Raw genomic sequence first — 23,172 nt, 5'->3', positions numbered from 1 at the left:
TCCTCCTTTCCTCCTTTCCTCCTTTCCTCCTTTCCTCCTTTCCTCCTCCAGCTCCAGGGGGAAGAAATAGGGCACCACAGAAAGGTCTCTGGCTGGAGAGCAAACTTATTTTGGGGAGGTTTTCTTGAATCCATACAATTGCAAAATGCATCCTTGGAGTGATGCAGATCTAATGCCTGAAAGCACTTGTCCAAATCATGGCTTCTCTTTCTTCCCTTGGGGCCCAATGGATGCACAGGCTTATAATCGCACGCATGTGGGTGTTTGCATAGAATCTTACCTCCCCTTCCTTTTCCAACCCTAATAACTCTGTGCCTATCAAGTCCAGCCATCAACACATCATCACCGTGCCCACTAAACCATGTCCCTAAATGGAATCACTAAGATTGAAAAAGGCCTCACAGGTCACCAAGACCAACCATCAACACATCACTACCATACCCGCAAAGCCACGTCCAAGTGCCTCAATGTAGTATTGTCTGTCCTGCAAGTTGTGGACTGTCAAAGCTGCCAGCTGAAGCTTTCTTCTTGCCCTGACCCTGCAGCAGAAAGGGTTGGAAGGCTCCAGCCTGGCTCTTGCCCCCATGGTGTGCAGAGGAAAAAGTCGCGTCCTTTCCATTTGACGTGTCCCTGCTTTGCTGAATAACCCGGCTTTGTTCTCTCCTTACAAACAGCTCCATAGAAGGGCTGCCAGCAGTCATAGAACTGGGAGTGCTGCTTTGCTCTCTGTGACCCTATTCACAGCTCCCAAAACTCTGTGGTGCAGATGGGGTTGGGGTTGGGTGCCACTTCTGAAGGGTTTGCTTCCGATGGCAGCTTTGAGTCAGGTATTGGCTTTTGATGGATTTGCAGCCCGTGGAACAGCTGTGCAGTATTTACTCCATCAGCATAGGATTGATAATTGTCTTGAAGCAGCAGCCCAGAGGCAGGGGGTTGCTAGGAGAGGCCCAGCATCTGGCAGCTGTGCTCTCTGTGTCTCTGTTCACCCACAAGGAACCAACCTTAGATCTTTCTGCTCAATGAGATTTGTTTGTCCCTGTGAGTGCCACATGGGCTGTGCTCTCACTCTCGTTTGATGGAGTGCAAATGCACATCTGCAGAGAAGTGCTCACCTCCCTTTGCTGAAGGAGATGATAAGGGATGAGTTTCGGGCATTGCAGCCTGTCTATACCAGCATGCAGGGGCTGGGAATTGAAATCAGGGTGAGAAGCCCTCCAGTACTCTGCCTGTTTGTGGGGTTTGCCTGTGCCTTTATCATGCTGCAAGTCAGGGAGGGGTCCTCCAGCACCGGAAAGAATTGCAATGCTAGCACAAGTTCAAAGACTGGAAGCTTACACAGCAGTAAATCTGGGAGATAAAGCCTGGCTTTTCAGCAGGTAAGCAAGAGGGTCACAGCCTGGTCAGAGACAAAGGGTGGCTCTTGTCAGTGATTGCTTATGTTGATGATCCCTTAGGGAGTGTTACTGTGGCTCTCTGCCAGGAACGCAACCGTTGCTGCATTTCCTGGATTGCTTTTGCCTGACCACTTTTCTCTTTCGGTTCCTCCCTGCACAGTTCCATGCTGAGCGCAGCTCCTCTGAGCAAACCCACGTTCCAGGATCAAGGTTGTTTGATTTTGCTAATAAGGAAGGGGAGGTAAGAAAAGCAATTTCCTTCTTCCTCTCTGTGTTGAGCAACTTCCGCTGTTCCCTGTGCAGGGCCCCACGGCAGCAGTTTTCACCCGAAACGCAAGGCAAGGCCTCACCCGCACACCTCCCACACCCTTCACTCCCCAGCAGGCAGGAGGAAGGCTTTCCTCGCCATCCAACCTCCTGACACCAGCAGACTGTGCTTACCGCGTGAGCTTTGGGGTGCAGCCAGCCCATGTCCCAGCTCTGCTTGCAGACCCCATCCATGTCCCACTTCTGTGGTTTTTGGTGTTATTGCAGTGCCGAGTACCCCCAGTGCTGGTTACAAGGTGCTGTGCGTATGTTTGTAGAGATGTGCCCAAAAATTCGTTAATTATACAGCTCCTGCCTGATAACATGCTGAGCTGGAGATGAGGTGTAGGAGCAGTATGAGGATAAAGGATAAATGAATACTTGATAATGTTGGGAGGAAGATGGACATGTGATGGGATGTGTTGGGAAAAATTGCTGAGACCCCGACCTGGAGAGGGCAACAGAAGAGGGGAAAAACTGGAAAAGCAACATAAGAAATGAGCATGTGAGGTTTGGTTAAGGTAGGCAGGTCACCTAGAGATGTCTGAAGCTTCACAAAGGGAAATGAGCTTGTGTGCAGCAGACCCACCTGAGACAGTGGAAGGAAAGCTGGGATGGAGGAAAGCCACGGGATGGAGGCTCTGGTGGGAACCATTGGCAACGCCCTGTCCAACCCACCTCTGATTTTTTATTGTCTTCTTTTTCCTTTAATTTTGCAGCTCCGCCTAGTGATGGCTGATGGCGAGGAGGACCCTGCTGTGTTCACCTCTACTTGTTTGCCCTCCGACCCACGGCTCCTTGCTACGGTGACCAATGCTTACCTGGGCACACGTGTCTACCGCAACATCCTTCATGTCAATGGTGTGTACAATGGGGCGGTGGGGAACACACACCGTGCTGACATCCCCAGCCCAGTCAATGTGAAGATGACAGCGCCTGATGGGGATGTACCTGTTGAGACCTTCACCTTGAATACACGGACAGGTAAAGAGCAATACATGAGCAGAATATCTTTCTGTTGTTAAAAGATGTTTGGTCAATAAACTCAATAGTTTATGAAGAAATTGGATGAACTGTAGCCTAAATTTCATTGATTCTCATAGGCATCCAACTGCATTGTTCAGATGCAGGCATTTGTTTTGTTGACATCTAGTGACTATGTTAGGTGAACTCCATCACATGTTTCTAACAGTTTTTTCTCTTACATTTGGACAGTAGCCAGCTCTGATCTTGGTAGAGCATTGGGAAGTATAATTGGGAGAATGGTAAGGAGGGTGTTTTTGCTCATCCTTCTGGGAGGAAGGTATTTGGCAGATTTCAGGTCTGAGCTGCATGGAATACTAAGTAATCTCTAAGTAATGCAGCGGACATAGCATGCAGAAGGCCTTACTTTCCCATATTATTCCTTTAATTTGGTGTTGGATCAAGTGGAGAAAAGAGCTAGCAAATTTGAGACCATGTTCCAGCCCCTGCTGGTGCTAAGCTCAGCAAATGCTGCTCAATCACAAAGCTTAGTAAAATATATAATGGCACAAATCACTCCTCATCAGCTTGGTCAAGTTAAGGGTGTTAACAGTAATGCCCAGTCAAGACTTGTTTTTGGATCTGGACCTGGGAAAGACAGTTCCATTGCCAATAGAAACTGGTAGAACTGGGAGGCTAAAGCAGAACATCAGAACCCAATGGTTAAAAAGGCTCTTGCTGCACTTACAGGAACTTTCAGCCATAAGCTTCAGTCACCCAATTATACAGCCACACACAGGATCTATGCTCACCATTCCCTCGTCCACCTGATGGCCTTCAGCATCACCATCCGGCGATCAGCTGGCATCAGCCAGCCCATCACTGTGCAGCTCCAGACTCCTTTTGTGCCAAAAAGCCAGGACTTGGACCTGCAGGAAGGACCAGACTTCCAAGGAGCATAGTGAGTGTGGACCAAGAGCTTAGCTCTGAGCGAGTCCTGCCTAAGCTATATCATGTTGCTTTGCTCACAGATGGGAGACAAACTGAAAACATACAGCTAGAGCTAGAATGAAATGGTAACTATCACTGAGGTTTGTGCATGTCTGCTTCTTTCTGCCAGGCAAGGCAAAAAGAATTAAATATAGAAATAGTTTTTATTAGTTGTGACTCTGAAATTACTACTTATGCTTACGTGTGAAATGGCATCAGAGACCACAGAGGCTACACGTGGCTACAGAGAAATGAGTTTGGAAAAGATAGTGATCTTGAAGGAGACAACCTTTAAACATGGCTTCCGTGAGGAAGCTGTAATCAGTCTGTCTTCTGATGGGAACAGGGGAAAGATACTCAGCTGCTAGGGGCAGTTCAACCTGCACAGCAGCCCTGCAGAGCTGTGGGTGCCCCATCCCTGGAGATGCCCAAAGCCATGCTGGATGGGGCCTTGGGCAACCTGAGCTGCTGGGGGGCACCCAGCTCATAGCAGGTTCGGGGTTGGTGGGCTTTGAGGTCACAGAATCTCAGAATGGCCTGGGTTGGAAGAAACCTCAAGGATCATGAACCTCCAACCCTCCCTCCACAGGCACCAATAGTCACATGTAATACTAGACTAGGCTGCCCAGGGCCTCATCCAACTTATCCTTGAACACCTCCAACACAACTCCAACTCCTCCATTTCAACATGGTGTAAGAAGTGGAGCTAGTTAATTACTGGAGCTTATTGCTGCAGATGTTTGATGGAAATAGAGGGCAGAACTAACTCCTCCTGGGTCACTTCCACCCTAATCGTTCTGTGGTTCTATGTGCACAGTGCTTTGCTCTCCCTTTCCCCATTCCTAACCATCTCCTGCAGCTACGTCTATGGGCAGACACTGGTTCCTGAGGTGGAGGGGGGACCCCAGCCCACTGTGCATATGCTCTGGACTCCTGTGCCGCGAGCTGTCACCTTGCATGAGGAGGAGCAGGAGCGAAGCTGGGAGTTCCTGACGGCTGTGGCTGAGAGTGAGGAGGAGGCCAAGAGGAGCTACAGCGAAGGGCTGGCACACGTGGCAGCTGGCTCCCTGCACTCTTCGCATACCCATGCCTGGGCTGCTCTGTGGAGAGGGTGCTGTGTGGACCTGGAAGGCCCACTGCCTTTGAGACAGGCCCTCTATGGGTGTCTCTATTATCTGCTGAGTGCCATCCCTCCCCAAGATACACCGGGATTCCTCTTCCATGGCATCAGCCCTGGTGGCTTGTCCAATGGCACACGGGGCGAGGACTACTGGGGGCACATCTTCTGGGATCAGGTGGGTTGAGGCAGTGCTGGTGTTTGCTTGGGGGCTGTGAGGAGTGACTGGGGTAGAGAGGCTCAGCAGGGGACTGCTGGTCTCCTTACTGGCAAAAGGGATGTTTGGCAGTGGTCTCTTGTAGAAGAGCATCCTTCTTCTCCTTTAGAAACACCTACTGAGGTCCATCTTCATCCATAGAGCCCCTGATCCCTTTGTCGATTTAAAATCTGAAGCACAGATTGGGTTGCTCACACAAGAAAGGCTAATGCAAAAGAATCTTCAGTTTAGAATACGGTCACCAAAGAATAGAGTAGAGTAGAGTAAAGTAGAGTAGAGTACGGTCACCGCATTTTTGCTTCTTTAAATGAATTGACACCTGCCCACCTTCTCCCTGTGTTGGCGGCAGCAGTGAGCCTTGTTGTGCCCAACTACTGTAAGAACAGAAATATTTTTTCTGCTATGGGCATATTCTGCTTTTCAAGTTAAGTTTGGTGTGTGCTCAATAAACAAGTTGGTCTGGGAGGCTTTTCCCCAACAAGAGGCTTGGGTTTGCTCTCAGAGCAGCCACACAAAATGAGTACAAACAGCTCTGCAGTTGAATATTTCATGTGTGATGTGAACAGGAAGGACAGCTGGATGGTGCTGAGACTCCTACCTAGTCTGGTCTTTCAGTGGGCAAGGGCTTTTCAGTCCGGTGGACCTTGTTGGCATTCTTCCTGGCAACATGTGGTTTTGACCCGTCAGATTCTCCGGCCTCCCTTCTCTAGCATGGCAGGAGATCTTTCTGGGCTTATCCTAGTGAGATACCAGGGAGGTGACTGGCAGAGAATTGAAGGCTTGGGCACCTGGATGCATCTGTGATGGTAGAAACAGTCCCTCATGCATTGGACACATCTGACAGCATCCTTAAGTAGTGGCATCGTCATGGTCACAGCATTCACCACCGGGGGTGGACAGCCAAATGCAGGAGCATTTGGCTGCCCTACCAACCCATCTTACCACTTTGCTTTGCCTGCATGTTTCCAGGACACCTGGATGTTCCCGAACATCCTGCTGTTTTATCCCAAAGCTGCCCGAGCCATCTTGGAGTACCGGATTCGCACGCTGGAAGGAGCTCTACTCAATGCACAGGAACAAGGCTATGAGGTGGGGGTGGAGATGTGGAGCTGAATGTCACCCAGAAGGATAGTCAGGCTTTCCTTGAGCCAGGGGCTGTGAGCTAGGTTTTGCCTGCATGTGGTAGACCAGGATGATTGTTTCAAGATGTGCTTAGTTGCTCCATGGATGTCTTCTCCCAACAGGGTGCTAAGTTCCCATGGGAGAGCGCAGCTACTGGTCAGGAGGTCTGTCCTGAGGACATTTATGGAGCCCAAGAAATTCACATAACCGGGGATGTTCTGATGGCCTTTGAGCAGTATTACTATACCACACAGGTAAAGGGAGTGTTTGTCACAGTTTAGACCCTATTGAATCTCCCTCATGCTCCCTGTCTTTCTCTGGCTTTGGCTCCTTCCAGGACCAGAAGCTGTTCAGGACTGATGGAGGCTGGGCGCTGGTGAAAGCCGTGGCTCAATACTGGTGCAGCAGGATGGTGTGGAGTGAGGAGGAGCAATGCTACCACATCCGAGGTACTTCTGAAGGGAAGGACTTGAGCTTGGACCTAGGGAAAAACACACAGTTAATAACTTAAAGGTCGCATTGCCTGAAGTGAGGAAGGTGCCCTCAGGACAAGGTATCTTCTGCCTGATGATCTGCCCTTTCTCAGCTAAATTATACAATATCCTGGCTTATGAAGGACCACAAGGATCACTGAATTTGTTGAGATTTGTTAGTAATGATCACAGTGAGAATGCTTGGGCAGCATGTCTCCCTCTGCCCAGTGGTTGTAGAGAACCCACACCCACACTGTGGCAAAGAAAGGAAAGAGGTGAGGATGAGTGTTCTAAAATTATCAAAGCCAGGAGTGCATTTTGGGAAAGAATGGATCCCAGACCCCAATCAGGGAATCATAGGTTGGAAGGAACCTTAAAGATCACTGAGCTCCAGCCCCCATCCGTAGACTGGTTGCCCCCCAGCAGGCCAACTGCCCAGGGTTCTTGGGCTCTTCCAGGGATGGGGCACCCACAGCTTTTGGGCGTTTCTATGTTAATGAAGCCAAATTCATGGGAGGAATGGACACCTCAGGGGTTTTGTTAAGAACTGAATCCATGGTGGGGCCTGTGGGAGCAGAACACCCAACACTGTCTTAGCTCAGAAGTAGGAGCTAGTTTTGGTTGAAAGGACTGTACTTTCATCAGGATACACTTCTGAGTCAGACCTCATATATCAAAAATACCAACACCTTTTCCCACCACACAAGTCAACGTGGGCAGTCATCAATACAATGGAGGTGTTCCTGTTCTTGTGCCACTTCCCTGAAACACACCTTGGGTGTGCTGCAGAGTGAAGTGTCCCCTTTGTCTTCCCTTCCTCCAGGTGTCATGCCCCCAGACGAGTATCACCACCAGGTTGATAACTCTGCTTACACCAATGCCGTGGCACAGAGGAGGTAATACGCACGCCTTATTGAGGCTCTGGCCCATCTTTCTTCTCATCTGTCTAGCAGGAGGAGGAGGCAGCAAGCACCTTTCTTCTGGCTCCATACTTCTGTCCAAGTTGGTCTCTTCTGCCTTCATCTGCATCAGCAGAAAGAAATAGGTTTCCCATGGGTTTCCATGATGACACCTAACGACACATCTGATGTCTCAGGTGTCTACATTAGACAGAGAGGAACTCCCCTTCTCAGCAGTGCTTGTCTCCTTGCAGCGTGTGACGTCAAAATAATTAGTCATTTGGAGATTACAAGTCCCAGCAATGAAAGTTGTTACCCAAAGATTAGACTTTGATCCCATGTTCTTTCTAGGAAACTGCTTTTTTGCAACGCTCACTCTTTTCCTCCCTTTTTCCTCTTCCTCTCTCTCCAAGGGGCCCCAGCAACCCAAGCATGACGTGAAGCACTGTTCCTCACTTCTTTTCAGCTTAAATTTTGCAGCCAGCATTGCTCAGGACTTCTTGATCCCTGTGCCAGAGGAGTGGGTGGAATGTGCAAAGAAAGTCAAAGTGCCCTTTGATGCAGTGCGGAAATATCACCCTGAGTATGACGGTTACAGTCCAGGTGGGTAGAGGGGCATGCAGTTCAGAAGCCTGCCTCTTTCTTTTTAAGCCTGCAAGACAGGAAATGTGGGCTGAAACAAAAGAGCACTGGTTCTCTCAGCATTTGTATTGCCAGTACAGAGGACCTGATTTGCAGAGTTACTTTCTGCATTTTGGTGGATCCTTTCTCATTATAGGGCTCATTTAATTAAGAATTTGGGGTACAAAGAGGATAGGCCTTGAGAGTTTGAGACACTGGGCTGCAGGCATCGTGGTGGCTATGAACCCATTGCTGACAGTTAGGTTTATCTTTCCAAAGTCAAGTGCTGCGTACTGAATGTCCTATAACCTCTGGTTACTGGAAGTCTGATACAAGAGGAAGAGCACGCCCAGCTTATTGCCCCTTTCCTCTGTGTCGTTTGCCTTAGTAAGGCAGTGTTGAGCTGTCTCCCAGCTCTTCAGAAGAGAGTTCCACCACTTTTCCACTGTGGTGTGGATTTTATTGGCCTAAGTTTATGATTCTGTGTCAGATCCGTTCCCTCTGTGAGTTAATTATTTGTGGGAGGCATGTGGTCGGGCTCAGTTCTGATCCCTTCTCTCAGGTGAGCCTGTGAAACAAGCTGATGTTATCCTGCTGGGCTTCCCTCTGATGCACCCGATGCACCCTGAAGTGAGGAGGAATGACCTGGTGATGTATGAGCCCGTCACCACGCTGAGCGGGCCAGCCATGACCTGGGTAAGAGGAACTCACCCGCAGTGTGGTCCTTTCTATCTGAGTCACTCAATACCGGTGGGCACTGACCCACTCTGCTCTCTCCTTCAGAGCATGTTTGCAGTGGGCTGGCTGGAGCTGAAGGAAACGCAGAGAGCACAGTGCCAACTGAACAAGTGTTTCAGCAACATCACTGAGCCCTTCAAGGTCAGCTGCTGCCCCGTGGCCAGTGCCACTTGGTTCTGTCTTGTCTGCTCCCCAGCAGGCCCTGTCTCACTGACAGCACTTGTGGTCCCTCGGTTATTGGATTATTGTACTGAGCTAGGTGATCGCTCGCTCCATCTCTTCTGCACACTTCCAAAAAGAAGCCAGGACCCATCTTCTTCCAGTCAAGCAGCATAAAGCTGAAGTCTGTTATCATGGTCACCATAGGATGCCCTCTGCCTGGGGAAGATGGGGAAGGGATGGAGATGTGGGACTTGGAGACCCATCAGAGCCCAGCCACCACCTTGTTCCATGATGAGCAGCAGGATATGATCATTGCAATGCCCCAGATATATGACAGCAACAGCAAGCATATACAAACACCTTTAACTGTGTGAAGAGTCCCAATGCAACAGCTGACATTTTTCTTTTTGTTTCCTCTTCTCCCTGGATCAGATCTGGGTGGAGAACTCGGATGGGTCAGGAGCTGTGAACTTCTTGACAGGGATGGGTGGATTCTTACAGGCTGTCCTCTTTGGTTACACAGGGTTCAGGTGAGACTCCTGTGAGACTCTTGTTTAATTTCTACGCAACTATCAAGTGGCTGGAAAACTCAGTATTCCTGTTGCTTGTGAAAAAAAAAGGCACCTGCAGTAACTAGTGCAGAGCATCTGCTTTCTGCTCTGAATGAATTGCGCCGTTAATGGGTGAACTAGGGGTATTGGGGTTGGCCACTGGTGTTCGTTTTGCATGATAACTCCCAGTGGTTGTGGATGTCACTGAGGGGACAGTTTGTGATGCTGCTGAGGCAGCAAGAAACCAGGGAAGATTATTTGCTGTTCTCACGCCAAAAGGCCAAAAATAAGATCTGTACAAAAGAGGATATGTCCTGCTGAGCCCCAGGAGCTGTGTGAGAAGGAAGCTGGTGTGCTGCTCAGATAATTTCAGGCTCATGCCTCAGCTCTGGAGCAGCTGGGTGGTTTCAGTCCTGAAGCTGTAGCCACTGGAGTGTATTCTTAGAATTTAATTGAGGATGGATCAGACTGAAGAACCTTCTGGTTGCCAGCAAAGCCTCCTCGCCCTAACAGTGTGTTTTTACGCTGTGCCACTAGCTGAAAGCCTCAATCTCAGCTGTGCACAGCTCAGTGTCTTCAGAATGTGCTGTTGCATCCCGGTGCACAGCCCTCAGGGTAGGGTCTGGGAAAAAGGGTTCCTGTTTGCTACTTAAAGCTCATCAGCCCAACCACCATGGAGCTGAGAGCAGATATTTGCTGATAGCTTTGCTGGTTTGTTTGTTCTTGATTTGGTTGGGTCTTGCTGAAGCTGAATGTGCATCCCAAAAACCCCAGCTGCAAACATTGTGGTGCTTTCCTGAGCTATCTGGGTGTTCTGTTGCTCGGTTTTAGTATGTGGCCGAGAGCCCACACTTGCGCTTTGTGTGGCTGCATTTCAATGGTGATTGCAGCCAGCTCTGCCTCCCACTGCTTGTTCCTGTACTCCTTCCCCTCCCCGTCCCAGAGCAGGGCATTCCTGACACTCTGCCAGCAGAGCTGCTCTAAGGTATCACCATAAGGCGAAAAAACATGGTGGATTTTGTGTGTGTGTGTAGTTTTTTTTTCTAAATCCAACCTCCAGACCACAAATTGAGGAAAAGAAACACCTTAGGGCACTGAGATGAGGGGTGACAACCCAAGTAGCCTTTCAACAGATGCTTGAAGATGTGGACGCCCCATCCCTGTGGCTTTGGGAATCCTAATCTGGTGCCATATTTAATCATTGGCATTCCTGCATGCAGCTGGGGGGATGGAACTAGATGGTCTTTGAGGGCCCTTCCAACCCAATCACTCCATGTTTTTATGATCTTCAACCCTTCCAACCCAATCACTCTATGGTTCTGTGATTAGTAGGTTTGGGATTAGTAGTGTTTGGAATTTGCCTGAACATCTTTAGGATACACCTAGGACTTTTTCTGCCAAAAAAAAAAATGAAAAGGAGTCATGGGAGAGGGCCTCAGGATAATTCAGGGTGTGCTTGCTCCACAAAGCTGTTAGCAAAGCAGAACTGACTTGCCCTGCCTTTCCAGGATCACAAAGACCAACCTTCGCTTTGACCCTGCATTTCCCAATGATGTCAACAAGTTGGAAGTCACTGGTGTCTCCTACTTGGGCAGCAAGCTGAAGTTCACCATCACCAAGGAGGAGATGAGGATTGCAGCAACCAAGTGTCCCCTTCACCCTCCCCTGGAGGTGGTGCTGGAGGAGTCTGGGCAGTGCTTTCCTCTGCACGAAGGTGCGACCTCTACCAGGGTTAACTCTGTGCACTGACCTTGAAGTTATCAAACAGCACTTCCTGCTCCATAGCTATGTAGGAAGTCTTTGCTTGAGCATGTTTCCTAAAAATTAAGATAATACAGAGAAAAGCCATTCCGGTGTCTCACATGTGTTGTTTTGATTCCAGGGCAGAGCATCTCCTTCCCCACAGCTGCTGGATGCATCCGGAGAGCGCCCAGCAAAGGACTTTGAACCTCATGGGTCCGGGCTTTATATGATGGGCATCAGACCCACCCGTACTGATGTGTGGACATCCTGCACCATCCCCGTATTGATATGAGTGTGCTGAGGCTGCCAAGAGAATGCCCTGCTCTGTTAATTGTGAGTGTGAGCATTGGTTCTGCTGCAGGACTCACAGCACTGGAAAGTGGGAGGAGCACAAACAAAGCTGAGTGCCTGAAAGTGAGTAATTTAGATGCATTTCCTAAACATCCCCCGTTTGTTTATTCTTGAAAGTTCTCCATCTCTACAGCAGTCTCCAGATGCACAGAGCTGTTTTCAGCTCTGGATGCCCTGCTCCACTCCTCCTGCTCTCGAGTTTTACAGGGTTTTGGAGGCAGCGTGAACAACAACAAGGCTGAAGCTGGGTGTTATTCTGGCCCTGTGGGTTCAGGGATGCATTCACTAGCCGTTCGAGCAAGGGGAAGGAAGGATGCTCCCTGCTCTGCTCTGTAAGCCAACTCCAGGAGTTTATAAAAAGCTCTGTGGCTGCTCAGCATGTGGAACCACTTAGGGGAGGCGACATGGCGGGTCCTCTGCCTTGTAATTAGAGCTGGCTCTTCATCAGGCCCTCATCAGTGGCTGCAGGGTGGGATGAACGTTCTCCTCTGTTCTCTCGCCCTTTGGTAAGGGACCTATGGGATGCTTATTGAAGGAGAGGGGGATAAAATGCTGCTCATGGTCCCCTATGATGTCCATTCCATGTGGACGGCTGTTTTTGCCATTGGAGCAGTACTGCAAAGCACTGGGGAGATTCAAGCCGTGGCCATGCCGTACGGGTGAGGATTTTTTCTGACCTTGGAGCCATGGGGAAATTCCTTCTGTAGTTAAATGGGATGTACTGCAGGATGCAGCATTCCTCCTGGCTCACAGTCACCACAGGCAGATCCCCTCTGTCCTGACTTGGGGACCTAATCAGGGCTTATGCTGTGCTGCAATGAGTTGGTCCACCTGGGAGGGGTCTGCTTGGCCCAATTGTTGCCTTCCTGATCCGAGAAGTGTCTCCCATCCCTACTGTTTCAGGCTGGCACACCCTAAAGCAATGTGGATTAAGGCTTCCAGCTATGAACTGGGACACTCTGAGTGTACAAAACACATTTGGTTGGACTAGATGATCTTGCTGGTCTTACAAACTTTAATGGTTCTGTGATTTTAAGAGCTGTATCACCTGTTAGCACAGTCCCTTCCCTGTGCATGCACGCATACACACATACGCACACAGAGCAGATTCGAGATGGGTGAAATGATTTAATGATTTAAATATTAAGCACCAAGGGAGAGATTAAAAAAAAAAACAACACTACCACCAACACCAAATAACCACACCAAATAACATAGCTGCCCCAAGAAGCATGGGGTTGTACACGGGAGGGCTGGATCAGCAGCGCTGCGGAGCTTTTGCCATCCCCTTGCCCACCGCTCACTTATCCTCATCATCGCTGGTGCTGAACTGGTTGCTGAAGAAGCCCACGGAGTCCTGGGCGAGCTTGGAGAGGTGGAGGACACCGGTGACCACCAGAGCAGTGAGCAGGATCGGCAGCAGCACGCTGCCAGCTGTGGCCAGCGCGTTGTAGCAGCGGGCTTTGGAGCTGAAGCGCCGAGCAGCTTCCACATCTCCTGCCACCTTCCGGTCCCGTGCCTGCAAGAGCCGATACTGGGGGCAGCGGTGGATCCCCATGGGTACCCCTAGGCATCCTCCTTGTTTCCTCCAGCCTGTCTCTGGTCCCTCTGTCCAGCTGGAGGTGTTGCTTCTGGAGGACAGGTCTGAGTGGAGACACCTCCAGTATCATTTCAGGTTGGATGTTAGGAAAAGCTTTTCCAAAAGAGCAGTGAGGCAGTGGCACAGGCTGCCCGGGGAGGTGGGGGTGTCACCGTCCCAGGGATGTTTAAGGAACATGGAGATGTGGCACTGAGAGGCGCAGTCAGTGAGCACGGTGGGGTTGAGCTTGGGAATCTTAGAGGTCTTTTCTAACCTTAGTGATTCTATAACCCTGAACATCCCAACTTGGGGCCCAGCCATGCCTTACCTTGACAGAGAAGGCAAGAGCCACGAAGCCGAGGCAGCAGAAGTTCATGTAGATGGTGTTGAAGATGGACCAGATGAGGTGGTCACGGGGTGGTGCAGAGGTGACAGTGGTGGGAGATGAGTCCCGCTTGTGGGATGTCATGGGCAGGTAGTCCTCCCGTGGGTAGGATGTGTCCATGGCCACAGAGAGGGGCACCCCGCAGCTCTCCGGCTCCACCAGCCTGGCTGCAGGAGTGGGGCTGAGCAGACCCTTTTATATCGTCCTTGTCTCCAGCCCAGCCTCAGCTCCTCTATATATAAATCAGAGAAATTACAGACCTTGCCAAGCTGTGGTTGTCAGAAATGCTTGGCTGGAAGCTAGGAGAAACAAAGTTGGTTTCGTGAGCCTGCCTTCCTTCTGCACCAGGGGCACGGGTGGCTCCAGCCCTGCTGTGGGACAGGGTGGGAACCGAGTGGCTGTCACTCCCAAGGACACAACACAAGACAGTATGGAACAGCTCATGGTGCTGGTGCCTCCACCAAGCCCTTCAGGTTGTGTTGTTAGGAAATCCCTCACACAGAAGTGTGGTCAGGATGCTAGAAAAGTGTGAACTGAACTTGGCTGGAGCTTCCCCTGTGCCAAAGCTGCAGTCATTGAGGATGCGTTTGTGTCATCATGTGCCTTTCAATGCTGCTCAGAGCAATTGCTTCAATAAGGGAATATCCCTGTTGCTACACAGCCTGAGGTAACGGAACCAAGTGCCCTTAAAAACTCCATGTTTTTCTTTCCCCCAGCCTCACAAGAATGGAACAAACAGGAATTTAATGCTAAAATGCGTAAGAGTTACTTCTAGTAAAGCACTTCATGGTTCCCTGGAGGGAGAAGGGACTTTGCAGGAAGATGGGGTGTTTATGGCCAGAAAAGCATGGAAATTTGCTGTTTCCTTCTTCTGCTGTGCTGGAATCTATAGGACAAAATGTGGCTCATGCTGGAGATGCCTGGCAAGGCAGTGGGGGTGGAGGAGGAGGAGGATGCCTTGAAGGTACTCCGGGTCACTCTCCTCCATCCATGCTGTGAATAATGCAACAGGAGCAGGGCTTGGTGAGCAGGAGCTTTATTTGTGGCGATGGCAATCCATGCATACGCTGTAGCTTGGTTAAATACTAGCATGGCCTAGGAGAAGTAGAGAAAGGAGCTTCCCACCCATCCCTGCCATGCCACATGCAGCGAGGGGACAGGGCTCTGCAACCCTTTCCCAAAGCAGAAATTCCTTGGGACACATTTTTGGTGGGGAGTTATGGGGGTGAGCACAGCACAGGACAGTGGGTTGGTGGCAGAATTTTTATATCTGTCTGCTGCTCATGGTGAGGAGCACGATGGCAATGGTAATAGTAGACAACACACCGATGGCTATCAGCACAGAGAAAATGATGTTCAGAACCTTGGCACGGGTTCCGTACCGCCGGGCGCCTTCCAGGTCCCCCAGCACTTTGCAGTCACGAGCCTAGGGAGACAAATAGGGATTCGGTGGGGAAGACCCAACTTCAGGATGGGAATAGGGAAGGTGGGGGACCCAGCCTGGCTTCATGGGGCTGTCAGGTAGAGCTGGGACACCGTGGGTGCTTTAGTGGGACCTTGTGGGAAGCAGGGGTTAAAGATGCCCATGTGCTCCCACACAGTTCCACATTTTGGGGTTGGAAGGCTCAGAGGGGTGCAAACTGAGAGGGTGTCAGGGAAGGCAATTGGGGTCACCAAATTGGATAGTCCCAAATCAGGGAGTAGTCATGTATGTTGAATGGCAGTTCTGGGTCAGCAGGGATGCATTAGGTTAGAGTTGGGGCTACTGTGAATTGGGTGGGACAGGGGACGGTGTTTTCAATTTGGGCAGCATTAGATTAGATTGGGGTCAGAGGATAACATTATGTTGGGATGGGTTGGGAGCACTGTGGATTGAGTGGATCACGGGTTGGGGGGTAAGGTTGGGAAGCACTGGATTGGGGTTCTTGGGGTTGGAGGATCATGTTGTGCTCAGATAGGTAGGGAAGCATCATAGATTCAGTGAGTTATGGGTTGGGGGACCCAAGTCTGCATGTTGGGTTGGATGGGTCAAGTTGGGCAGCACCAGGTTGGAGTGCCCAAAATTGGGAATCATGTTCTGTTGGGATGCATTGGGGAGCATTGTGGACAGAGGGTAGACCCCAGTAGACAGGAGAAAATCCCAAATAAGAGAGTTGGGGTGGATGTAGTAATGTTGGGGGCCACCAAATCATAAGGCATCAAATGGAAGTGGAGGGTGTGGTTTGGGGGGAGATCAGCTTGGGGGACCCCGAGTCAAGGGATCCCAGGATGGGTTGGCAAGGAGGTACCGGGTCAGGGGTGGGGGATTGGGGGATCTCACCTTGATGGAGAAGATGAGCGAGGGGAAGCAGAAGCAGCCGAGGTAGGTGAGAGCGAAGCCTGCCAGGACGTTGAAGAGAGACCAGAGGACGAAGTCGCGGGGCTGCTCTTGGGGGACGCTGGAGAGGGGCGGTCCCCGCCCGGGTGGGTGCAGCGGGATGCTCACCTCCGCCTGTTGCGGCTTCATGGCCGGGAGCGGAGCGAGGATGGGAGGGAGATGGGAAGCTCTGCGGAAAATGAAACCTAGCCCCGCACCGCCCCTGCGCCGGCCCCCGGCTTCCCAGAACTCAGGCAGAGCAGTCAGCCCTCGATGGGCTCGGCGCCTCGTCCCCCTCCTCTCAGTCCCCGGGTGTGGGGGCACTGACCGCGTGGGCGCAGGGAGCAAAAAGGGGGAGGGGGAAGGGGGGGGGGGGAAGGAAAACGGCTTCTGAGGAACTGGAAAACTGCCAAACGGAGGAGCAGAGGAGAAAAGGAAGAGCGGGACCCTACTGTTGCCCCTTGTAGAGAGACTGTGGCTATCTGCACGGGATGACAGAAACGAATCTGGGTTTGGTGGCCCTAGGAGCCGCAGGAAGGCAAATTACTGAACAGCACAGACACATCACTTCTTGCCCAAGCACCCTGTCTCAGCTTTGGGGCAGCCCCAACCTCCTGAACCCTAAAACCAAAACATTTCCAGACAGAAGCAGAACGAGGAAGAAGATTTATTTGTCTTGAGCTCACCCCAAGGGTCATCTCGAACAGTCACCTCAGTGGGGGTGGCACCACTGGGCGAGCAGGGATAGAGGGGAGGAGGAGTGGGACCCCAGCACTCCTCCTCTTCATCAGGCCAGATCAGGGCTGCACAAGATAGAGTGGAAGGTAGAGAAACACCAGGACGATGGAGAGGATGGTCACGAAGAGTCCCACACAGAGCGCAGCGATGTTAAGGATCTTGGCTGTCCTTCCATAGCTGGTGGCACCAACAAAGTCCTTGGCAATTATCCTATCTCTGGACTGCAGAGGGAGAGGAGGGAGTTGATGAAACCCAAAACATCAAAGGTTCTGTTCATCATCATCACCCGACCACCCTCATTGGCATACATAGGGTGTCAGACCCTCAGGAAGCCAACGCTGATGGGAAACATAGCTCACAGCAGCCTAACAGCAATTCCTTAATGGCTAATTAAAAGTCAGCAGTCTTGTGCTGCTAGCTCCTCCTGTTGCAGGTAGAGAGCTGTGAGGAAGGCCAGGGATATCCTAACATGCCCATGTGGCGCTTCTTGGGGCACTGGCAGCTGCTGACCTTTCCTCCCAGAGTGCTTGTTAAGGATGATTAGCTTTAAAGGTAATAAAGGGAAGGTACACGGGGAGCAGCTGCTCCTTACTGGAAGTAGGGTGGGTGGAAGGACAGAGGGAGGGAGTGGGAGCAGGAGCTGAATTTGCAGTTTCATGGAGGTGCCAGCTGGTTTGGGACTGACTTAAGGATAATTTAGAGGAGCCAAAACCATTGTGCCTACTGGGAGCCCCTCTTCTGTGGGCCTTGGAGATGGCAAAGCACCCAAAGGTGGCAGATTGTCCTCCAAAGGTGGGTGTCAGGGAAGTTAGATATGAGGCACTGTGATAGGGATGGGACTGGGATGGGATGATGAAAGGTAGGGTAGGGCAGGCGGGATGGGATTGGAAATGTGTGAGGGAAAGTGAGACATGATGGGACAAAACAGGGGAAGCTGGGACAATATAAGATGGTAAAGGGATTGGACAAGGAAAGATGGGACGTAATGGGACACATTGGGATGGGATCGGGGTGGGGAAAGTTGAGACATGATGCAACAAAAAGGGATGGGATTTGGGAGCCGTAGCATGGAGGGCAGACCTCAAAGCTAAGCAGGGAGGTGCTGGGTTGATTTTTGCCTTACCTTGATGGAGTATGAGAGTGCACAGAAGCCCAGGCAGAAGGCGTTGCACAGCACGAAGTTAAAGAGGGACCAGAGTACAAAATCCTTGGGGGGTGGCTGTGGTGAGATGGGAACAGTGGTGATGACATTCTGCCCGTAGGGCGGCATGTCAATGCTGGTGTGCTGCGGGTAGCTCTGCATGGTGCCAGAAGGCAACTGCAGTGCCTGTGCCCTTACAGCCTCACCTATTATAGGTGAGCAGAAGGGTTTGCTGGGGTGGGGACACCCCGCCCGGCACCGGGGCGTGGGCAGTTCTCATCCTACCAGGGACAAACTCCCTTTGGAGATGTTGGAAACTGGTTTATGCCCACGGTGCCAGCGTGGGCATGGTGATCTGAAAGCTGTGGTGTAAAGGATGGCATGATGGCGCAGGACAAAGTCCCTTGGGGCAGGTGTCTGGGGGGGTGTGGGGTGCACTTGACCCCTGGGGCACATGGGATGAAGGCAGCTGTGGGTTTTGAGGCCCACTCAGACAAGGGCTCGTGCCTGGAGCAGCAGCTGCCCACTGTGAAGACCACCTGCGTGCAAACCCAAGTGCTCCCCAGTACTGCTCATACCAAAGCTATCAGCTCTTTTTCTGGCATGCTCTCAAGTTAATGAGGTTCATTAGGTCACAGTGGTAATTAAGTGGAGAGGCTGGAAGGGAGGGGAAAGGGTGCGAATAGAGGAGGGGATTGCGGAGCTGGCTTTGTGCTCAAACTCCAGCAGCAACCCAGAGCTGTGCCCCCAAAAAGCTGCAGGTGTCCTTCTCGCTGTAAGTGGGGTTGATTGCTGTCTTATCTTAATTAGCTTGGTGTGAACAACCTGCTGGCATCACCACCCCTCTGTGCATTTTCCTCTATTTGCTTTTGCATCCAAACAAATGATGGGATGGGAATACATTGAGGCAACAAAGTCCTGGGGGTGTGGGCAGAGTTAAGGGGCTGAGCAGCAGAGGGTTTGGGTGAGAAACAAAGATGCAGGGGTGGCTTTCCTTGCAAGGGGGGAAAGAGTCTTCAAAGTGAGGTTGGGGTCTGCTGGAGGTCTTTTGGAGTGGGTTATGTGGGGAGCTGAGCCTGCTGCCTGCTCCCTTCTTGCCTTTGCCGTTAGGGCAGGGAGTTCAAGGCTCGTTGGCCACCTGCCAGCAGCCTGGAGCAATTCCTGCAGGAGGAGGAACGATTTGCCCCCGTGTCCTGCGAGCACCCCTGCTCTGCCCGTGCATCCCCTTGTGCCCCCATCTGCCTACTGGTGCCCAGCCCCAGGGAGAGTCCATGCATGGAAAATCCCTATGGTGCCCATTGGGGCTGGGGATGTGCTCCCCAGGGGATGTTGGGATGACAGGATGTCACATTTTTGGCTGTGGAATGTACCGGGTTTTGCATGTGACAACTGATCAGGGAGGTGCATTTTAAAAAATGATTTTGGGGGGGGATTTCAGCTAAATCCTGGTGGGGCCAGTGGGGATGGAGTGAGAGGAGAGGAGTGCTCAGGGAGGGCACGATCCGGCACATGTCTGTTTGCTTTTACGGGAAGAAGAGTAGGAATCAATGATTCACCCAGCCGAGGCTGCCAGGGATCCTGCAACAAATGGCTGTTGTGTTTTGCAAGGAGGACGTCCTGCTCATGAGTGCAGCTTCTTGGCAGGAGTCATTGTTCTTCGAGGGGAAATAAATAAAAAGGCTTTCTCCATCCAGCTCTGTGGGGCCCCAGCCCTTACAGAGCTGGGGAGCAGGAAGCCAGGCCAAGCACATAGCTGAACCCCCGCCAGGTCAGCTCTGTCCGGGAGTATTGGTCGGGTGCTTGGGGCCTTTCCAGGGTCATTTTGGACGTGGCTGGAGCTGTAGGCGTGATTTCTGCCTTACCCCAAAGCTGGGATGGGAGTGGTGTTGTGATATTGAAAAGCTCCAGGGAGGAGGGAAGAGGTATCGTCATCTCACTTTCCCTTCTAAGCATTTCAGGGAAGCACAGCATCACTGGAGTTTGGGATGGGGTCATCCCACCCACAGTTTCCTCATCTCCAAATGAAGCCCACTCATGCATATTACCAGAGATAGGGTAGGGGATGCTTCACCCCTATTCCCTTGTCATTGCCGTGGTCCACTTTGTCCAAACCTGTGAACTGGATTCACCCAGCTGGGTCCTGTCACATCTTGGAGCTTAGGGACATGGTTAGTGAGCATGGTGGTGATGGGTTGATGGTTGAATGAGATGATCTTTGAAGTCTTTTCCAACCTTAATCATTCTGTAATCCCTGTCATGCTCCAGAGGGTGACAAAGGGGACAATTGTTCAATAGCATCGTTATGGAGGCTCTCCTACTCCCACCCCCATCCTCTAAAAAAGAAGAGCCATGAGACAAAAGTGAAAGATACCTTTATTGTGCTTTTTTTTTTTTTTTTTTTCTTTCTTTCTTTCCAAACTGATGAGGTGCTTCCCTAAGGGCTTTTACAGGCACTCGGAGCAATAGCAAAAAGGCAGAGTGAGGTGGCAAGCAGCAAAGTCTGGGAGTTCCCATTCCTACAGCCAGTTTTGTAGGTTCCTGCCAGAGCAAGGCGAGTCTTGAGGAGCTTTTTCAGACGGTGACTGGAGAGGGGGTTGGAAGAAGCAAGGAAAGCATGGCCCCAAGCGAAGCTCTGCACATGGACTAAGTGACTAGGTGGGTCCAATGAATTCGGGGTGTTGCTGGTGGTGGTTGAAGATGTTGGCCACCACAATGGTGCCGCTGGCAACCAGGGCGATGACGAGGATGATGAGGAAGATGTTGATCAGATGGGCCGTGATGTTCAGGTACTTGGCAGTGGAGCCATAACTCAGCGCCCCACTGTAGTCACCCAGGACTTTGCGATCTCTGGACTGGGGAGACCAACAGGAGAGTCAATGGGGCTGGGTAGGAGAGGTTCCCTGGCATGGGGCTCCCTCTGGTGATAATGGGCCTGTGGGTTCCATGAGACACCCCAGAGTCAGGGTTTCTTGGGAGATGTATGGGTTTCACCAGGGTCAGGGGCTTGATGGAGTTCACAGGGCACCTCCCAGTAGGGGCTTTTGGAGATCTGTGGGGTCCACGTGGTACCCTGAGATTGGAGGTTTTGAGGGCACCATGAGTCTGTTCAAGACTCCCTGGGTCTTTCTGGGGTCCACGGGGAAACCTGGCAGCAGAGATCTGGGGGCTCCATGGATCTTTTTGAGGCCCGGGGCTCTGTAGGGTCCACGGAGCACCCACAGCTGGGACTTTTGGTGCTCCACGGTTCTGTTTGGGATCGGGGAGCTCTGTGAGCCCCACGGGAATCCTCCATGACCGTCCCCCGCCCTTCCCCCCCATTCCTCTCCAGATGCCACCACTTCCCCATCCCCCGTCCCCCCCCTTTCCCATTCCCCAACCTTCACGGAGAAGACGAGCGCCAGGAAGCCGAGGCAGCAGACGTTGGCATACAGCGTGGTGCACAGCGACCAGGCCAAGTGGTCGCGGGGAGGAGGCACCTGGGGGTTCTCCACCGTCACCACTGTGCTGCGGGTCTTCCCCTCCATGTCCAGCCCGTCCATCAGAGGCTCGTACGGTGGAATCGCCGGACCCGGAGTGCGGACCCGCTCCATGCTGGGGCTCGGGGGCTATGAGGCTCGGGGGCGGCGCCCGGAGGGGAGGATGGAGAGAGCTAGTTTCGTTTCCTTGCAGCCCGGTGATGAGGAGGGCTGAGCGAGGGGGAGGGAAAAAAGGGCCGCCCGCCCCCTGCGAACGCCAGGCGCCAGCCCCGAAGGTGTCCCCTACCCGGCCTCCACAGGTCGGGCTGTGGGGTGCGGGGCTGGTAGAGAAGTAGTGAGGTAGGGGCGTCAGAGAGGTAAAGCCTTAACCGTGTCCCCAGCGTGTGTCAATGGGGTTCCCGTGGCTAGTGGTGAGCCTGGATGTTTGGTGAAGAAACCCTATATCACATCTCCACCATAGGGCACTGGGACCCCTGCCCCTGAAGTTGACGGACGGATGATGGAGAAATCCTAAATTGTGTTCCTGTCAAGAGGCAATAGGGCTCCCATCGCTGTGATCAAGCCTGGGTGCTTGGTGGAAGAACTCTACATTTTGTCCTTTTGACTCCATCATGTAGTACTGGGAGCCCTGAAGTTGGGCTCAGTGTTTGGTGGAAACCCTACATCATGTCCCCACCACACGGCAGCCCATGGGAGCCCATGGACTGGGAGCCCAACCCCTACGGTTTTCTCTAGGCACTTGATGGAGAAAACCCACATCATCACCCTCACACCATGGTGTTGGGACTCCTTTCTCCCCCACGTTCCTCATGCTCTCTCCTAAGGCTGTCCCAAAAGGCACTGGAGGCCAAAGCTCAGCCCTACATCCAGCTCTGGGGATGTGCTGGGGGGAGGCCGTAGGGTGCTGCTCCCTGGGCACAACAACATGAATTCCCCTAATGTCCAGTTAGATTCCACAGCCGGTGGGACAGCTATACGAGCTGCGCTGCATAGTTATCTAAATTGCACCTAATTATGAGGCAATTAACCTTCTGCACCCGCCTGTGAGCACGGCGGGGACGCGAAGCCTGGAGCACGGGTGCCCTCTAGTTTCCCCAGCTGCAGATGTCTTTTTCCTTTTCTTTCTTTCTTTTCTTTTTTTTTTTTTTTTCTCATCGCTGAATTCTTCCTCTGTTTTCGTTTCCAGTCCCGCATTGCAGCGAGGACGAGAAAAAATTTCACTTGCTCTGAAAAGGCTGGGCAGCAGGGGTGCAGTGAGTTGTGGGAGGTCTCAGCCTGGCTGAGCTGTGGGATGGGAATGGAGATGTGATGGGGAAGGGATGGGGATTGGGATGGGATGAAATAGAGATTAGGTTGGCAATGAGATAGGGAAGGGAAAATCTGGAGATAAGATGGGTTGGCATGGGTACAGGACGGGGGTAGAAATGAGGATGGTGATAGAGTTGGGATGGGACGGGACTGGGAAGGGAATGGAGATGAGATAGGAAGAGGATGGAGAGAGAAAAGGAACGGATCCCAGCTCGCACCGCGGCCGCTCCCCGCTCCCCGGCCGGGCCTCGCAGCCCCTCGGCGCGGCACGCAGGGATGTACCAAACCCGCGCCGGGGGGCGATGGGCTACAAGCCGGTCCGCGCCCCTCGTGTCAGCCGACCCGCCGCCCCCCTCGGGCACAGACAGCTCCGTCCCTCCCACCGCCTCACACCGCCGCTCCCACACACAGCAGGGACCGCGCCGAGGCCGATCCCCCCGCCGCCCCTATGGCCCGGCCCGCGGCTGCCGGCCCGTTGGCGTGGCGACGCGCGGAGCCCCCTCCGGTCCCGCCCCCGCAGCGCTCCTATTGGTCGAAGCTCC

The 23,172-nt window shown here is 52.2% G+C and overlaps 5 protein-coding genes across 7 annotated transcripts; 1 reads left to right on the top strand and 4 right to left on the bottom strand.

Annotated features, from left to right (window-relative positions):
* Positions 1 to 1,337: 1,337 nt before the first annotated feature.
* On the top strand, positions 1,338 to 11,627 carry PGGHG (protein-glucosylgalactosylhydroxylysine glucosidase). Of its 3 annotated transcripts, XM_042837255.1 has the most exons (15): positions 1,338 to 1,376; positions 1,555 to 1,635; positions 2,420 to 2,684; positions 3,414 to 3,624; positions 4,513 to 4,948; positions 5,957 to 6,076; positions 6,232 to 6,363; positions 6,447 to 6,558; positions 7,406 to 7,478; positions 7,948 to 8,084; positions 8,665 to 8,798; positions 8,886 to 8,981; positions 9,435 to 9,532; positions 11,062 to 11,267; positions 11,436 to 11,627. In XM_042837255.1, exons 3-15 carry the CDS (start codon positions 2,432 to 2,434, stop codon positions 11,498 to 11,500), a joined length of 2,073 nt encoding a protein of 690 aa, XP_042693189.1. In that variant the 5' UTR covers positions 1,338 to 1,376; positions 1,555 to 1,635; positions 2,420 to 2,431; the 3' UTR covers positions 11,501 to 11,627. The 3 variants fall into 3 exon arrangements, with proteins under 3 accessions (XP_042693189.1, XP_042693190.1, XP_042693188.1); XM_042837256.1 differs by lacking the exon at positions 1,338 to 1,376 and having other exon boundaries at positions 1,526 to 1,635; XM_042837254.1 differs by lacking the exons at positions 1,338 to 1,376; positions 1,555 to 1,635 and adding an exon at positions 1,676 to 1,732.
* Positions 11,628 to 12,755: 1,128 nt separating this feature from the next.
* On the bottom strand, positions 12,756 to 14,534 carry LOC122170441 (interferon-induced transmembrane protein 5-like). Its single transcript, XM_042837258.1, has 2 exons — positions 13,555 to 14,534; positions 12,756 to 13,166 (listed from the first exon to the last, which is right to left on the bottom strand). The coding sequence occupies exons 1-2, from the start codon at positions 13,729 to 13,731 to the stop codon at positions 12,948 to 12,950; spliced, it is 396 nt and encodes a 131-aa protein (XP_042693192.1). The 5' UTR covers positions 13,732 to 14,534; the 3' UTR covers positions 12,756 to 12,947.
* A 97-nt stretch (positions 14,535 to 14,631) lies between these two features.
* LOC122170442 (dispanin subfamily A member 2b-like) lies at positions 14,632 to 16,191 on the bottom strand. The gene is made up of 2 exons (XM_042837259.1): positions 15,932 to 16,191; positions 14,632 to 15,037 (listed from the first exon to the last, which is right to left on the bottom strand). The coding sequence occupies exons 1-2, from the start codon at positions 16,115 to 16,117 to the stop codon at positions 14,876 to 14,878; spliced, it is 348 nt and encodes a 115-aa protein (XP_042693193.1). The 5' UTR covers positions 16,118 to 16,191; the 3' UTR covers positions 14,632 to 14,875.
* A 439-nt stretch (positions 16,192 to 16,630) lies between these two features.
* LOC122170443 (interferon-induced transmembrane protein 2-like) lies at positions 16,631 to 18,013 on the bottom strand. Its single transcript, XM_042837262.1, has 2 exons — positions 17,829 to 18,013; positions 16,631 to 16,926 (listed from the first exon to the last, which is right to left on the bottom strand). The coding sequence occupies exons 1-2, from the start codon at positions 18,006 to 18,008 to the stop codon at positions 16,765 to 16,767; spliced, it is 342 nt and encodes a 113-aa protein (XP_042693196.1). The 5' UTR covers positions 18,009 to 18,013; the 3' UTR covers positions 16,631 to 16,764.
* Positions 18,014 to 20,207: 2,194 nt separating this feature from the next.
* On the bottom strand, positions 20,208 to 21,518 carry LOC122170440 (dispanin subfamily A member 2b-like). Its single transcript, XM_042837257.1, has 2 exons — positions 21,224 to 21,518; positions 20,208 to 20,698 (listed from the first exon to the last, which is right to left on the bottom strand). Exons 1-2 carry the CDS (start codon positions 21,434 to 21,436, stop codon positions 20,498 to 20,500), a joined length of 414 nt encoding a protein of 137 aa, XP_042693191.1. The 5' UTR covers positions 21,437 to 21,518; the 3' UTR covers positions 20,208 to 20,497.
* Positions 21,519 to 23,172: the final 1,654 nt, after the last annotated feature.

Source organism: Centrocercus urophasianus, unplaced genomic scaffold, assembly GCF_019232065.1.
Source record: "Centrocercus urophasianus isolate 14NV4802_14NV808 unplaced genomic scaffold, USGS_Curo_1.0 seq_7, whole genome shotgun sequence".
In the NCBI taxonomy this organism is placed as follows: domain Eukaryota; kingdom Metazoa; phylum Chordata; class Aves; order Galliformes; family Phasianidae; genus Centrocercus; species Centrocercus urophasianus.
This window is presented reverse-complemented; position numbering and strand designations above follow the sequence as displayed.